Source organism: Anthonomus grandis, chromosome 7, assembly GCF_022605725.1.
Source record: "Anthonomus grandis grandis chromosome 7, icAntGran1.3, whole genome shotgun sequence".
Taxonomy (NCBI): domain Eukaryota; kingdom Metazoa; phylum Arthropoda; class Insecta; order Coleoptera; family Curculionidae; genus Anthonomus; species Anthonomus grandis.
Window position 1 is genome coordinate 17,770,381 of NC_065552.1, and position 17,745 is coordinate 17,788,125.

Below are 17,745 nucleotides of genomic sequence, written 5' to 3' on the forward strand. Positions count from 1 at the left end.
ATCTTCTTGATTCCAGAATTGTGCTTCTTGAAAATTTATTTGTTTTGGCATATTTGTTGTAATTTTACTTTGGTACTAATAGGTATAACTAGAACGTATTGTTGATTGATAGGGTGGACGATAGGGTAGTGACGTTAACTTTGTGCAGCTTACAGAAATTCTCTGCTCTTCTTATAAGGGACGTAGTAAAGTCATCCCCTTGGAATTCTAGGGCCTTTTGACAGACCTACAGATCTTCAATTAATGGACAGGCCTCTTCTTGATATTGGTGTTAATAAGTGCCAATTATGAGGTAAGGAAATTTGGGAATTATACTGCTTTGGTTTGTAAAGATAGCAAACAAGTGGAACAGTTTCTTTTATAAATATAGGGAAGTGAATAGCAAACATTATCTTAGTATTTGAAAAACTTATTTCGTAATAATTGATAGTAATAATTTAATAATTTAAATCGCTAAATAATAATATCTTTCTTCATTATAAAGGGCAGTTATAAAGATTTTTGATCCTGATGGTATATCTATGGGGGTTTATTTATTTTTGTTTTGTTTTTTATTTAGATGTAAATTAGTGTTAAAAGATTGATTAAGGATTTCATCATAAATCATTTTTAATTAGTCTTTACGATCGTTATTATATTTATTTAGAATAATCTTGCTCGTTAAATTAAGAGGGTCTAAGGCGATAAACGTCAATTTAAGGAGGGGTTTTGTTTAGTAACACTAGGTACAGCAAGATTGTAACCTGTAATTGCGTAAATCGTTAACTGTTCGGTTTTAAAGCTCTAATATAATTGGTCCGTTCACATTTAGTTGGTGAACGTCCAAATAGTTTAATTTTTTTACCTTTATAATATTTATTTGTTTCTCTCTCCAAATTAAAACTACCATTTCATTTCATTTTAATTTTCTCCTTTAATTATAACCAATTTAATTAACATTTTTTAAGTCTTAATAACAACAAATCTGCGCGTGTACTATAGCCTCTAATTTCTAAATTCCTTTGGTTTGTGCTGAACGGAGACCAGAGAGAAGATTTAATTCATTTTAACATTTTTTACGCATCGCGCATTGATTCCAGTATCCTGATCTAGACGTTTATTTCCGCAAATGTCCTAATCTTACCGGATCACATATCGTGATTTACTTATTAAACCCACAACCAATCTTAGCGATTAAACCCGAATTAGAAGACCCAAGAAGTCCAGAGCAGGCCTGCTGAAGCCGGATACAGACCTTTAAGGTAAGGATCTTTAAAGGCTCGTTTTTCGTCCTTTCTACATTTACTTTTAATCACAAAAATTCAGTCCACTTTAAATCTCTCACTGAATTGTCTAAATCCACCTCGTACTTAAATAAAATATTAAGTATATTAAGTAACAATTTTAATAAAAGAAAAAAAAAGAAAAAAAAATGTATACATATATATATATATATTATATATATATATATATTTTATATATATATATATATATATATATATATATATATTTTATATATTATATATATATATAATGAAGCTCATAGACCGTGCTCAAATTTTAGTAGGTAGTCGCATGGAATTAACAGATTGGTTATCCATTAAAAATGCACTAATTACTAGCTTTAGCGATAAAAGAAATTTAGAATGCTTAGAACAAGACCTTTTTGTGGCTTCGCAGATACGTAATGAACATCCACTTGAATTTGCTTAAAGATTACTTTAAATTATTATCTTTAAAGCTGAAAAAAAATTAATAACTTTGAATCCCGCGAAATGGATGCAGCTACAAAATTAATACATTTGCGTCAATATGAGACCATTTGCTTAAAAACATTTATTAAAGGCTTAGCAAACCCTTTGCAAAGTATTATAGGACTAAAAAACCCTGACTGTATTGAAACAGCTATCACCATGATCACCGAAGAAGAAAATTTTCAATATACAAAGAATTTATATAAACCTTATTCATTCATATCATTTCATAAAAACAAATTAATCATTCAAATTAGTTTACAAATTCACATAAACAACAAAACCATTCTTATAATCAACAACAATATTATAGACAAAATAACCCTCAAAATAATCAAAATTTCCAACAAAATTCTTCTTCAACATTTCAAAGAGGCCCTGTACCTATTCAACCAAGATACATACCTCAAAAAACCCTTTCAACAAACGAACAGATATTTGGAAAACCCAAGAACGTGTTTAAACCAACAAGCCAAGTTCCAAAAAATAAATCTGAGCCCATGTCAACTCGTACAAGTTATACGATACCCAGAGATCCTTCTAATAGAAACTTTCCTCAAGAGGTCTCAAGAAATTTTCCAAATTACAACTCGAATCACGAAGACTTCCAAAGTCATGAATATGATGATCCTCAATTCGATCCATCAGATTTTTAGTCAGATTACCCTCATGAAAACGCTACTTGTTTCGGTTCTAATGACCAAATTGAAAATTGCGAATTAGAAGAAAATCGAACATCTAGCGAAAATGAAAATTTTTATACAACTCCGATTTTAGACCCCAATAACACTCAAACAACCAATAGTTTACCTTATATAGAAATAAAAAATCCCCCTATGAAATTATTAATTGACACTGGATGTTATCCTTCCATTTTAAGACCCTCAATTGCTGAATAATATTTTCCAGACAGAATTTATCAATTTTCCTCAAAATTAAAAACAGGGGTAGGAGAAAAAGAAACCCTCTTCAAAGCAGATATACCAACATTTAACAACTTCAAAACAAATCAACCAATTTCATTTATGTGTGATTTTCATGATTTTTATGATAGAATATTATAATTAAAAGAATTAACTCGATTTCATCTCAATATCGACCTAACTAATAATCAACTCATTAATCTAACTGGAAACATTATATTACCCTTAATCTTTAATATCGCAAAACTCAGTCAAGTTTTAAGATAACGGTAAAAACACACGAAATCCTTAGTGCAAAAATTCCTGCTACCACACAAGAATTTGTCGATGTTATTATTCCTGAAGGTACTCTTGATAATTTATACGTGACCAAAACGATGTACTGCAGAAAACAATTTTGCCCGCGTAGACATTTACAACAATACCGATGAAAACATATCCGTTCATTTAAACGAACCTTTTAATTGTTATCCTTTCCCCGAAATTATAAAAGAAAATTATGACTTTTTACATGTAAACGAGTTTAAGAATAAAAAAGAAAAATTTCATTTTTCCAATAATCTTTTTAAAAAGAATTTCAACAAAAAATCCCAACAAACATACAAAATAAGAAACTACAACCTGAAAAAGAAATCCATATGATGGAAACTGACTCAATAATTGGCAACCCTGGAAACATTTCCAACGACATAGATCAATACCTTTCTAATGAAAATGTTACACTAGAAGAATTAGAGCAACTAATTGAAGTATTTGATTAATCTTTAACACAAAGTAATCCTCCAGAAAAAGAAAGAAAAATTAAAATTTTACAAAATATTCCAATAAGACCTCCTGGTACAATAACAAGTAGAGAAACAATACACTCTGCAACAGAAGACCCAATCCTAAATATACCTTTTACAGAAAATTGTTTTAACACCTATACAAACCAAATTTTAATAACCCATGGTTTCGATAAAATATATCATGCTTTTAAAGCAACTCATTTTGGAAATAAAAATCGATACCATACTTTAACTGAGAATTATGAAAATGAAATAATTTATTTCTTTGAAGAATACATAAGCCCCAAAGTCGTACATTGTTTATTTATTAAATAAACTGAAATCAATAATCTAGAAAAGAAAATAGCTTCACATTCAGAACTCATTCAGTCGATACTCAACATTAAAGAAGCTTAATAGAAAACCACCATGAAAAATCATGTCATAAAGGTATTAATGAATGCTTAATATCTCTAAAGAAAATGTATTACTGGCCTAACTAAGAACCTTTAGAATCAATTCACATAGATACTTTTCAAATATCCAATATTAAATTCTTTACAGTAATAGATGTATTTTCACGATATGCACAAGCATATCCACTAGATCCTACCAATAATGCAATAACTGTTTTAGATAATCTATCGATATTTATTAGTCATCATGGAATACCCCAATTAATCACTTGACAATGGTACTGAGTTTAAAACATCCTTTATGATAGATTTTTGTAAACTTCATAATATCAAAATCCACTAACAACACCTGCCAACTTTAATAGTAATACCCCTGTAGAACGTTTACATTCGACTCTTATTGATTCCATTCGAGTCTTAAAGTTAAAACACCCAAATGCGACAACAAACATGCTTATGCCATTATGGAATACAATTGTTCTGTACACAGCGTAACAAACAGAAACCCTTTGACATAATAAACGGACGATTAAATGCTTTAGATCCCTTTGATTTGACAGACGAAATTATTATCAATAAATATGTTAATGATCGAAAAGAAAGATTAAAAGTAATTCATGAACAAATTTATAATCAATCAGTCAATACAAAAATCGCGAAATACCACCCGAATTAGATCCTGGAAAGAAAATATATATAACGGACAAAAAAGCCTTAAGAACCAAGGGCAAACCCCGTGAAAGAATTGAGTATGTAAAACAAGATATAGGTAACAAAATAATAATAACACAAAAAGAGAAAGTCATTCATAAAGCGTTAGTTCAAAAGCCTAAAACCTTTCCTAAAAAAGACTTTCTTCTCCCTAGGAAAAATGAACCTCCTGACGAGCCTCGCCATCATCCTACAGATGACAGTAGCAATAGCGAATGACCGTAACCTCTTAATAAATCCTATCGAAACTCCATTACTCCCATTTTACTTAGGAAATGCCAGAGTTATAGAAAATAAACATACCTTTATATATGTTTATTTTCTATATATATAACGGACAAAAAAGCCTTAAGAACCAAGGGCAAACCCCGTGAAAGAATTGAGTATGTAAAACAAGATATAGGTAACAAAATAATAATAACACAAAAAGAGAAAGTCATTCATAAAGCGTTAGTTCAAAAGCCTAAAACCTTTCCTAAAAAAGACTTTCTTCTCCCTAGGAAAAATGAACCTCCTGACGAGCCTCGCCATCATCCTACAGATGACAGTAGCAATAGCGAATGACCGTAACCTCTTAATAAATCCTATCGAAACTCCATTACTCCCATTTTACTTAGGAAATGCCAGAGTTATAGAAAATAAACATACCTTTATAAGAAGACGCAATAATGTTTTCAAAGCTCAATACGCTTTATAGTGCAGTAATTTTAGCTAGTTAATTAGGACAGATAATTAATAATTTAATGACTCTTTATGGTGAAGAAAAAGTTATAAAGTTTATAGATTTAAATTATTATTATCAAATTGCAGGATTACAAGTAAATAGTAAAGTAAGATTTTAAGTAAATTTCTCAAAAGACAAAATTATATTTGCCATACATTTTCCTTTATTAATAAAAGAAAATTTTAATATTTACCACTTGTTCACCTTCCCTATAAACAATTCAATTATTGTTCCGAAATTACCTTACCTTATACTTGGGCTTTACTCGCACCAATATCAAGAAGAAGCCTGTCCAGTCGTCCAAGATCAATACGTTTGCCAGAACAATTTAGGACCACCAAAAGCTGATTGCTCAACAGCTCTGATCCAGAAAGCTGAGGAACTCACCCTGCAAGCTCCTCAAAGTCAATATGTCTACTCCTATTATACAACCCATTACCAATGAGTTTGTATTAGTAATCCCAACTTCCTCAAAAATAAAAATCCAGATGCTCTGCGATTTAAGAAGAATCTTCTTCGCAACTAGACCCAGTTTGGTCCAGATACCATACAAATGTGGAATCAAAATCTTAGGATCCCAATTTTGGAATGAAGAAACAATCCTGGACTATGCACCCTTCCAGTTACCAGAAATATCCTTTACTAACATTGAATTCCAATTACCTATGGAAACGATTCAGCTCGACTCTATCGATCCGATTTTAAAAAAAGGAATTCAAGACCAGGTAAGAATTATCAAAACCCGTTCAGAAGAAGATGACCAAATCCATCCAGCTACATGGAGTTTTGTCACAACCCTTGGAGTCATACTGATCCTGTGCTGCATAGCCTTTGCAGTATAGGAGCTATTATTTAAGAAAAGGACAGTTCCAGAAGATCCAGAATTAAAAAAAAGACGCCACCGAGAAACTTGAAACAAACATGACGTCCCTGTTGTTTTAATCTTAGGAGGGAGGAGTTATGGCCACAATATTGACCACTCTATATATATATATATATATTTGCTTCCTATTATGTTAATGTTGCTTTGTATCATCTTTCGCTGTATTTGCTAGTTTAAGTCTATATAATATCATATAACAGCCTTATGCCTTAATCTTCGTTGTACCATACTTGCTGCTTGTACTTGTCAAATAAAAACTGTTTTTTAAAACGTACACGATAAGAAACATAAGTTCTGCATTATAAATACTCTTATTTATTATTATATAACTTATTTGCCTGAATTGTATGGAACTTTCAAATTAAAATTTTCTTTGATTTATCTCCTATATGCATTGCATGTTACCCATTGAAATTAGCTAAAAGTCAGTGTATAAAAAACTGGACATTTTCCAAAAAGAAAAGTTGAATTTCAACCGCTATTGTCGTATTTTTTTAGTAGATTTCGCAAGGCAGAAGAGAAAGGAGTTACTGACAAATGTTTTAAAAGATTAGGTCTCCGTCGCACGCAAAGTTCAGTGCAGTTACATGGGCTCGACTCTATGAAATCTCCCATTCACGACGCAGTTACTATTTCTCTTCAATCTTTGCATAAAGCTAATCCTACCTTTAACCTTGATGCGTTTGTTCTTTCTAAAATTTGTGAAGAAATACCAATACGAGGCATCGATTTAATATTGAAAATTGGTCACATATTTCTAAGATTGGCTGATAAACGATTTCATTGCCCATATACTGTGGATATTCTTCTAGGTGCTGATATATTTTTAAGCTGCTACTAGGTGGGCACATTTGGGGTGAATCAGGTTAGCCTGATGCTGTAAATACTGTTTTTGATTATATCTTAATGGGACTCATTGCAACCAACGTCCCTTTATAAGTAACCACGTTATTTTGCCAAATTGATGATCCTATTTCATTGGCTTTCAAGTTAAACAATTTTGGGACCTTGAGCAAATTCCTAAACAACATCATTTATCGTCAGATATGATTCAGTATAGAAAGATATTTTTAGATTCATACCAACGATCTGACCCTGGTAAATTTATTGTAAAATTGCCTTTTAAAGAGAAAAATCCTACATTTGGTAGTATACGTTCATTAGCTCTTCATAGGTTTTATTCTTTAGAGCAAAGACTCATAAAACATCGTCCAACCTATGAATTATACCGTCAGTTTATTCAGGAAATTCTTGACTTAGACATGGAGTCGGTATCACCTTCGTTATCTAATTGCTTTTATCTTTCACATCATTGCGTAATTAGGCCTGAGAGCTTAACTACCAAATTTCGAGTAGTTTTTAATAGATCTGCTCATTTGCCCAAATTTGTTCTTACTGCTGATATTTAAAAAATGTATCGGCAGATTGTTGTTGCTTCTGATCATCAAGACTATTAATGCATTCTTTGGCGATTCTATCCAGATGAACCTGTCCAGGCTTCCGCATCGAAAGACTGGTTTATGGTTTAACTTAGGAGGAATAAGTTATAGTTTATATTGCTATTAAAACTTTATTAAAATTGGCCGATGATAAAAAAGCTATCTATCCATTGGCAGCTGAAGCTATTTGCACTAGTATGTACGTGGGTGATTATGCCGGGGGAACGTTGTCGCTTGAAAGTGCGCTGTCCCTTAAAACTGAACTTTGTTGCTAAAGGGAGGGTTTGAACTTCAAAAATAGTCTTTTAATTGCACGGAACTTCTTAATCATTTATTACCTCAGGTAGCCATAAATCCAGTAAATTTTGATTCTTGTAATGCAAATGAAGCATCTTTAAAGGTCCTTGTATTGCAGTGGAATGCTGTAACAGATAATTTTCAATTTATTATAGATCAGAATCTTAATTAATAACTATAAATATTTATCAATCTGCCATGAATATAGGTTCAGTATGTTTATTTATGTTTTATCTAATTATATATTATAAATTGCATTATAAATATTACAAATTAATTAAATGATTTCATTGTTTTGAAATAAATTTAAAAAATGGTCTGATGATCCTTTTGGAGAAAATACATTATTTGATTCAATAATTTTTATGAATTTGAAATATTTATTTCTTATTGCTTTCCAAACTTACGGTTTTATTTGAGTTATTCGATATTTTTAGATTGAAAGAATTGAAACTACTTATATTGCCTATAGATGCAATTTCCGAATAATAATATAACAATATAACATTTTTATTGGCTTTAATATCTAAAATTAAAACTTTACTGGTCTGACTGTCATCCAATTGTGAAAAGTTCTGGACATCTCATTATTGTTACATTCTTACTAAAATAAATTCCCTAGGAGATCTTGACTAAGGTGCCTAGTTAAAACAAATTCACAAGGAAAGGAGTTTGTTAAATATTCAAGTAAAACAATGATTGAATTAAGGAATAAAATAAGTTTTTAAATGCAGTAAATATATTTTTAAACTGTTTTTAAAAACATCAGCTAAAATAATTAATACCAAATTTACAAAAAATAAGAACTAATCTGAATGACTATAAACAATTCATGATCAATAAATCTTTAACTACTTTAATTGCCTGGGATAAGTATAATTTATTCTTTATAAAACTACCTCTGAGGTATTGATCTAATACTTAATTACATAGTTTTAAATTTGCTTTTGTTTATATATAATAATTTTTATATCAAATTAGATCAGAAATAGGTTACCTAAAAAATAATAACAAATTGATATTATTACTATTTTCAAAACTAATTAAATGAACTGCTCGGTGAAGGCTAAAGTATTTAAAAGAAAAATTGAAACAAAATAGCTTGTATTAATAGGTTCAGTTAAATTCAATATTTATATATTTGGTGAAAATTCAATAATAAATAAACCTCTCTATTTAGTGAAAAAAAAAAAGAATTATATATAAACCTTTCCAAGATACCACATTTCCGTACAACATTTCTTAGTAGTTTTGTTTGGTATGTTCTTACGTAAATATCAATTTTCAAAAAATTATTTTCGCATATCCATTATTTTTTAGCAGTGTAAAAAAATATCCATATTTCCACGGATTTGAATCCACTCAAACGGTATTTGATTTAGAACCTGAGATTTAAAGAAACTTACATTATTGTTTTTGTTTTTTTTTTATTATGAAGTCCTTTATAAACAACACTTACTGTGATTTGTTGACAGCATAACAGTGTATATTATGCAAGAAAAGCAGCTTTTAACTACGCTACTAACACGTTTCTAACGAAAATAAATTAATGTTTATCACCCAAAATGTCCACAAAAAAATTAAATAATCTTTCGCAGTAGACCTGTCGAAAACATATACATATAATAGATAAAAGCTCAAAGCGCTCGACTTCAGGGCGGATGATGCAAAGCAGGCAACTGGCAGATGTTGACTGTTGGCACACGCCTTTTGCAAAATTCTCGGGTTCACTTAGACCGACGCGACGGTGTCGCCATCCCATTGTCGAGTACATTTGAAGGTACATTTTCGTCGTAAGCATATACATAAGTAAAATAATATATAAACAATGTAACCCAGAATAATGCCGAAAATTTGTTATGAGTGATGAAGAAAATCAGGATAAAATAAGTGAAAATGATGATGAAGGCCGTCAATCTGATTTAAGTTTGTCAGATACTGGTCCAGATGAAGAAATGAAAATGGAGGAGAATATTGATTAGTATAGATGTGTACCTATGGTATCTTACATTTGAATCGCATTACAAATATATTACCCATAAAATATTTTATTTTAACTATAAATTTATTAGAATTATATATTTATATATAATTTAACTTTCGCCATATTTCTTAATTTTCAGGCATATATGAGACTTGGCCACATTAATTAATGCTTTGACTCATAATTAAAAATACCTACTAAATTTATACATTAATTGGATTAGTAGATATCCCTTAAAATTCATTTTCTATTCAATATTTAACGAAATTGAATAAGAAATAATAACCCTTAAAAAATACCCCTAGCCTTAAAACGGAAAGAAGAGGTAATGTAAAAACATTATAATATTGTATTGTCATCGGAACCTTAACAATCGAACAAGTAGAAGTTAGTAAAGGCAAATTCTTAGATTGGTTACATATACGTGGTGTCCCAGAAGTAGACGTCCAAACGAAACAAGGCAATAAAGGAAGTCATTTGCAATCAAAACAACCCTATTTTCTTATCCTATTGTTGATGGTTTAAAAGTTATTACCGTGTTTGTATTTCTTGTAAAAGTAGTGTCATGTATTCTATAAAAAACTATAGAAAGAATATCCTCACGTCTTTTTAGTATTTGTTATGAATATTGCCTTGAAGAGTAAACTTTTTCACAAGTATTAATTGCATGCTTAATTGCTGCTGTCACTACTTAGAAAATGATAATTGTTTGATGTGCTTACGTTTTACATACAAATTTTTGCATTTGAATTGATGCTTCTGTAAAGCACTACTTTATTGAATGCAGATTCCAATAGGGTCAGACGTTTTCTGATAAGAAAAAAAACGTGCTTTTTCAAGTAATTTTTTAAATCAACATGTCGTTGCTTTTTCGCGTGGGTCATGTTTGGGTAATTAGTTGTATTATGTTTGATCAACAAGTTAGGCTTTTTTATGTACCTTGTGTTAAATTTCTTACATTTTACATTGTTTCTCTTTTTGGAGTTTGTGGTGTTTTTAGTCCTTTGCTACTATTACAAGTAAACCTTAACAAATGACTTATACTTCTTGCGATAATGCAGAAATGCAGTATGTTTATGGGCTTTGTGATGGGATGTCTCGAACTACTGTGCTAGAAAATGAAAGACACTTTTACTCTTGGAAGGCAACATTGCTGGTCTGCCACTAAAAGTAGTAAGGTCTAGGAAAGATAACGATGAAGAAGACCGTTGCTAATTGTAGCTGATTGTTCACATTTTGAACATTTAAGTGACGTTAAGCAGCAATAAAATCCCTTTTTTTATTATTTAGAATTAGTTGTGGGGTGACTGTTTTTTGTCCAAAAATAATTAGTTTCATAAAAATGACAATAAAAAAGACTTGTATCACTTATCTGAAAGTATTTTACCGTATGAGATTCTTCATTAAATAAATTAAGCTTTTCCTGATAGTTGTTACCTTTGTGTAGTAAATTTGTTTTTGCCAGCGTCACTTGAAACGCAATTAATTTCTATGATAGAATTAAAGATAGTGATAATTTTTTTTTCTTAATACTAAAAGCTGTTGTTTTATATGAAAGAAATAATTACGCATTCAAAGCATATTTATAAAACGATGCACTCTTTAGAGCCACACTCGCATAAAATTGCAAAAAAGTAAATAAATTATGATATTCATGCTATACATTTTGTACATGATACATACCCTATACATAAAGCGATTTTTATAAAAATCGGAAAAACTATAATATTTTTTAAACCATCAACAATCGGATAATAATATACTACGGTTAATTTCATTGCAAATAACCTCCTCTATCGCCTTTTTTTTGGACGTCCACTTTTGGGACACCTTGTAATATGTACATAAATACTTACTACATACAAATGAAACTAACATAGGCATGTTAACAATACACATATTCAAAAACAAGTAATATTGATGATAATAGATGTAGATTTCAAGCAAATATCTAGTTTAAAATTCTTTAACTACTTTTCCTTATTTTCGTTTAATCACTCTGCATGCCCCTATATATACAGATAATTACGAAGATGTCTGTATCAAATATTTTTGATGTTACAATAGAAAGTAAATATTGTAAGAGAACCAATTTTACATAGCTTGCACATTTTGGTCCACCTACAAATTTAAAATGATTACTGTGCGTCGGTCACGCGAGTAGATCTGTGGTTGCCATGACAACGGGAAGCGTGTCGTCGTTTCCGTTGGACTTATTTTTTTGTATTAAATGTAAATAATATTTATAACGAATATTATTAAATATATAAAAAAAAGCGAGCGTCATTTAAAGAAAAAGTTGAAATTAAAAAGTTAGGTCGTCCTATGTCCGATATACAAATAAAATTAACGGTATTATGCAAGTGTTGCTTGAACATTTGTAAAAAAATATACAAGATAGTGAAGATGGAAAAACAATGTCAAATGGACTTAATTTAAATACAAGTGATTTTAATTTCCTTTTGGAAGCCCTTCATCGTATAACTCCACGAGAGTAATAAGTCGAAATATTTCTTAATTAAGTTCAGTCAAAAAGGCAGATGTGTATGTATGTCGATAAGTATGCAATATATTTTAAAAAATACGTATAGGAAATTCGAAACATAAAATTGATTAACTATTTAAACAAGATAACAATGAAAATAATGAACAAATACATACACGACAACGTATTGAATTGCCGGAATCTAATAGACTAACTTTAAGAAAGGACTGGGATATTTTTATTTCATACATAAACAATAGATACCAATTTATAGGACACTTAGATATGTTTAGAGCTACCAAAAACTTTTTGATAGTGAAAAATTGAAAATTGAACCTACGGTTATATACATTAGAGATCATATGTGTGGTAACCGAGACAGCACTAGTATTTTTCACTATTTTTATTTGTAATAAAAAATAATATAAAGGTTTTTTTTTGACACCTACAAAATTTTTTGTACTATTGCAATAATAACTTGTGGGTGTTGAAATTTTTCAACTGTAAAATGAATTAAGTGCTTTTTAAGAGGTACGATGGCTGAGGATAGACTTGTAGTACTGTTTAAGAAAAACTTGTACAGACTATTTTATATTTTAACAATAACGTGATTAAAGGATTTGCTGTGTAAAAAATTTAATTTAATTCAGTGCGAAATCAAAATTTTTAAGAGGACCGGAATACTTCAAAACTGTTTTTTTAGCGACTTTCTGTTAAGAATTTGGCCGTGAAATCTTTCATTTTTTTAGCCTCCGGCGCATCACTTACAGCGCCTCTTTTTTATCCGTCATTTCATATTACCATTTACTTATACTACTGCGCCCATATAAATTAACATCTGAAATTAATTATAAATGTTGTTTTCAAAGTAGAATTTGTGCAGAGTGTTGCAAAAGGTTAAAGTACATGTATAAAGGTCAATAAAAATTTAATAAAATCACCAAGGAATTACCCTCTATTTAGTTCACTACTAATGTTAGTCACTACTAATTCCTTAGTAAATATTATAAATTAAATAACCAGGAACAAATAAGCAATGAGAGAGGCAATAAATAAATGTGTTAAAAGTAAAAAAGTAAGGAACCTACTGTATTATTAAAAATCTGGGTTCAGTTTTTTAAGTTAATTTTATTTATTTTTAAAGGTATTACATTAGCTTAGTGCATATACTGTTATTTGCTGCTGCTCAAATTGTACTCAATTTCAACATGTACAGAATTTAGAAAAATAATGCAATTAAAAAACGGTTACAATGGTATTTAGAATATAAAAACAAATAAGCTTGCATATTTTCTGTGTAGCTTGTGGTTTTCGTGGGAATTTATGCATAAGTTTAGTTCCTACAATGGTCTATGAGTAGTAGCATAGGAAAATGTGCTACTCTAGTCATTCTATGATAAAAAAAGTTCTAGAGTTCGGAAACAAGTATTTCTGGCTTAAAGTCTTTTTAAATCTTAAATCGTTCTTATTTAGTTATACGGGGCTTGTCACGTAATTTACATATATTAATATCTGATTGGATAGTTCAGTATGGTTAACTGTAGCAGAAATAGGATAACAGAGGAATTTGATTTTCAAGTGTTAAGTAACCTTTTGTTGGAAAAGAAGAAGCAAGAAGACAGTTTACAGGTCACATTTAATGAAGTGTCAGTTAAAGCTAGCTGTCAAATTGTTTGATGTCACCTAGTACCTAATTTTTATTCTAATGAACAAATTTGTAATATCGCTTTTAAATTCAAAAAATCAAATTAAAAAATCAAATGTATGGGGTTTTTGTTTCAAGTAATTAGAGATTCTTAAAAATTCAACACAAACAAGAACATGGAGACAATTTTTGCAAAAGAATAAAGTTAAAATTATCATCAATTAAATGGTTTTGCGTTTATAACGATATTTTAGTTCGACGAGGCTTAGAGAAATACCTTGATTTGAAAATTTTTATACCAAAATCTTTTAAATTGATTTGGTGCAACAATATTATTAAGAGAATGGACGTTTTGTATCCGAAAAATGATTTTCCTATTTAAGTGAGTTTTTGTATTTTCCTAAAATGCGAGCGCAAGTTGCAATGCAAGAAAAATTATATCAAATTGCACAATTTGATATCTCTCTACAGATCTCGATTCATGACATTTAAATCAGTATTATTGTTTAACTTTAATGCAATTAAATGACAGTAAACGCGAGACAAGTGAAAGTAGTACTGTTGTCAATAAAAATATTGTTTTCCTGACATAAAAGTATATTATTGTCGTATACGTTAAGTGTTATCCTGAGTCCGTTATAATACAAATAACACCAACAATAGTAGCTTAAACTATAACATAATTCTGAATGTATTAACTTTTTGTCAAGATAAACCAGATAAGATTTTCAGAAAAAATAAGAGCAATAAGGCTAATTATTTTTCTTTTTTCTAATTTATTCCCTCATTTATACATTTATTCAAATCATTGATTTACTCAATTAATAATTTAACCATTCACACCCTTTTTATATACATATATTTGTAATTAAAAAATAAACTTTTTCTGGGCAGTAAGATACAAACTATAAAGGTAGAAAAAAAAAACATTGAAGAAGGCGGGAAAAAATAAGATCTGCTTACAGTTCCGTCGTGCCTATAGGTAAAGTTAAGGAATAAACAGTGTAATTTTCTCTTAGGAGTGAGGCCTAGTCTCAAACCTAGTCTGTTCTCCTGAAGCTATTGTCAACTTTTTCCTTTCCCTGAACATCTTAATTCTCATCGCCAAGAAAAGAAAATCATTCTACCATCTTTTTACCCCCTTCAGCGCATAGAAGTGATCAAAAAACTAAAAGCGATAGAGGCCTATACGTAGCTTGCCTAGAGTATGTAAGAGTATCGTCATCGTAACTGGATAACAGTTAAAACAAGCACGAAGTAAAAAAATGCATGTTCCATAAATCGAGTCGATAAGACTTACATTCACATCTAACTTGCTCATACTTAAAATTTAATTTATTGCAAGTGTAAAGCATAATGTAAAAAATAACCTAATAAGACCTTCGACTATATTAGAGCTTATTTTTAATATTAACCAGAATATTCTTAAATAATGAAATGAGAACTACGATGTTGTAACACTTATATATAAAAAATAAAATTAACTAAAAATAATACTTCTATAAATAAAATTATAGAAGTAATATCAAGAAAAGCAAATTTAAAAAATACTTTTAACATATACATTTAAATATCATTAAGCATCAGGCTCACCTTATCATGATTCAGCATAACTCTTAGGTTTAGCAAAACCGGAAAGTACAAAGAAAATTGAAATGGTAAAAGAAGTATCATCGGCAACATCGAAAATCAATATTGAGATACAACAAGAAGAAGGTGTTGCACCTCCACTATCTATTAAAAAAACTCACATAGAACGTACTTGGACGTCTGACTTTATCGGAAAAACTATTCAGGTTAGTTTTATTGCTTTAGAATATTTAGCAATTTATTATTTTAATTTTATTTAATCGAATTAGGTTCCATCCTATGTCGAAAAGACTATTAAAGTACCTACAATAGTCGAGAAAAAAATGAAAGTGTCAACCCCACCCAGTATAATTGAAAAAGAAGTTAATATTCCACAACACGTAATTAAAACGTACGTGATTTTTTATACCTTAACTAATTTTTTTTTACATTTGTTTTTTGTTCTATCGTTGCCATTATTTATAAGTTTTAGATTATTTTTAATAATTTTGTTAATGGGCTTTTAGGCAACAAATTGTTAAAGAGCACAATATCCCAGACACTCCAACAGTCCCTATTGCGAGGACCAAGACGGTAATATCCAGAAGACCATGGTTGAATTTGAGAAAACGCATGTAAGTCTGCCTTAGTCACTTACCCTTAAAATTCAAAATGGTAAAGAAATTTTAAGTTAAAAAAACATGTTTTTATGTTACTGAAAAACCCACTATCAAGTAATAGAATTTTAATATTTGAACTGAGACTGGGCTTGTAAAACTGCCCTTGCTGCTGGTTTTAAATAAAAGTTTTTTTAAAATAAAAAGTCATAATTTGTCGTTAGAATAATTAGGATAGTCTAAACAATTTCCATTATACTATCTCTTGATATTTTTTTCTAGACCTATGAATTTATATCTGTGGTATATATTAATATATTAAGTGTATTATAAGAACACGTCCGGTATAGAAAACTCTTTTTGACACCAACGATATATATATTTCGTTGCCGGTTTTCCGGCATTCAACCCGCTAACGTTAGCGTGATTAGTTTTAGAAATTATATTACCGGATTCTAGAAAAATAGAAAAGAAAAAAATAGCCGAATGAGGTAAAAATTACTCAAAATATTCTTTATTCTGTATAAATTAACTTCCATCTTGGTGAAGTGGTTATCGATTTTACGGATGGAAACTATTAACAATTTATGATTGAATATTGAAAAACAAAATAAGAGGCTTGACTGGAATATATGCAAGTGTGTGTATCTCAAATTTCCGACAAAAAGTTCTTTTAATATTGTAGTTTTTTATTTGCTTTTATCCATTTAACATAGTACATATATGCAAAAAAGGAATATCTCATTTTAAACATTTAAAAATCAATTATAAAAAAATGTTAGCTTTCTATATACGCAAAGAAATATAGATTCAAATTGAATATTTTGTGACTTACTCCAAATAAGAAATGTAATTTTTATATCAAAAATATGCATTCTAATATTAATATTTAATGCACTTTCATTTAACTAATTAAACACATAAGAGACAATGGCGTGTCAAGAGTAAAGTAGTGTCAAACTAGCTCTCCAAAGTTTCTACGAAATATACACAAATTTTTTGGTTACAGAATTCAATTTTGTGTTAGAAAGTTCCAGTAAACTTTAAGTGTGAGTTAGATTACTTGTGGTATCAAATTTTGGTCCTGTTTTACAGTAATTGCTGATTATTTGTTTTGCCGAATTGGCGCCATAACATGGGCTTGTCAAGCACGGATTTCAGAGAAATTAAGTCTACCATAGTAGGTATCTTTAATGACAAATTTCTACAAAAAATTATAGACAAGGTAGCCGTTGGGGTCGAGAAAAAGTACGTGCCCAGGAAGAGAAGATAGAGCTTAAAGAAGAAAATCTTACCCTGCGCAGATCCATTGAGGAACAAGAACAAGCAGTGCGTAATATGAATGTGCGCATTCAAGGAATAGCGGACGAAAATGGCGAAAATATTGAAGCCAAAGTTATTAGTTTATTTACTAACAAAATGAAGGTAAATATTCAAGCCATTGATATTAATAAATGTCACCGCGTGCCTGATAAAACACCGAGCAATAGACCTTCTGCAGTTTTAGTGTGGTTTACGACGGATGCAGTAAGATTATCGGTGCTGAAAAACA

At 29.9% G+C, this 17,745-nt stretch overlaps 1 protein-coding gene across 4 annotated transcripts in view; it reads left to right on the top strand.

The window, feature by feature from the left end:
- The window catches only part of LOC126738542 (uncharacterized), a 139,295-nt gene that overhangs the window by 80,406 nt on the left and 41,144 nt on the right, over positions 1–17,745 (top strand). For all 4 annotated transcript variants that reach the window (XM_050443917.1, XM_050443916.1, XM_050443915.1 and 1 more), the window contains 3 exons: positions 15,628–15,803; positions 15,867–15,988; positions 16,104–16,211. In XM_050443917.1, coding sequence (XP_050299874.1) covers positions 15,628–15,803; positions 15,867–15,988; positions 16,104–16,211 — 406 coding nt within the window. The remainder of the gene's footprint in view (positions 1–15,627; positions 15,804–15,866; positions 15,989–16,103; positions 16,212–17,745) is intronic.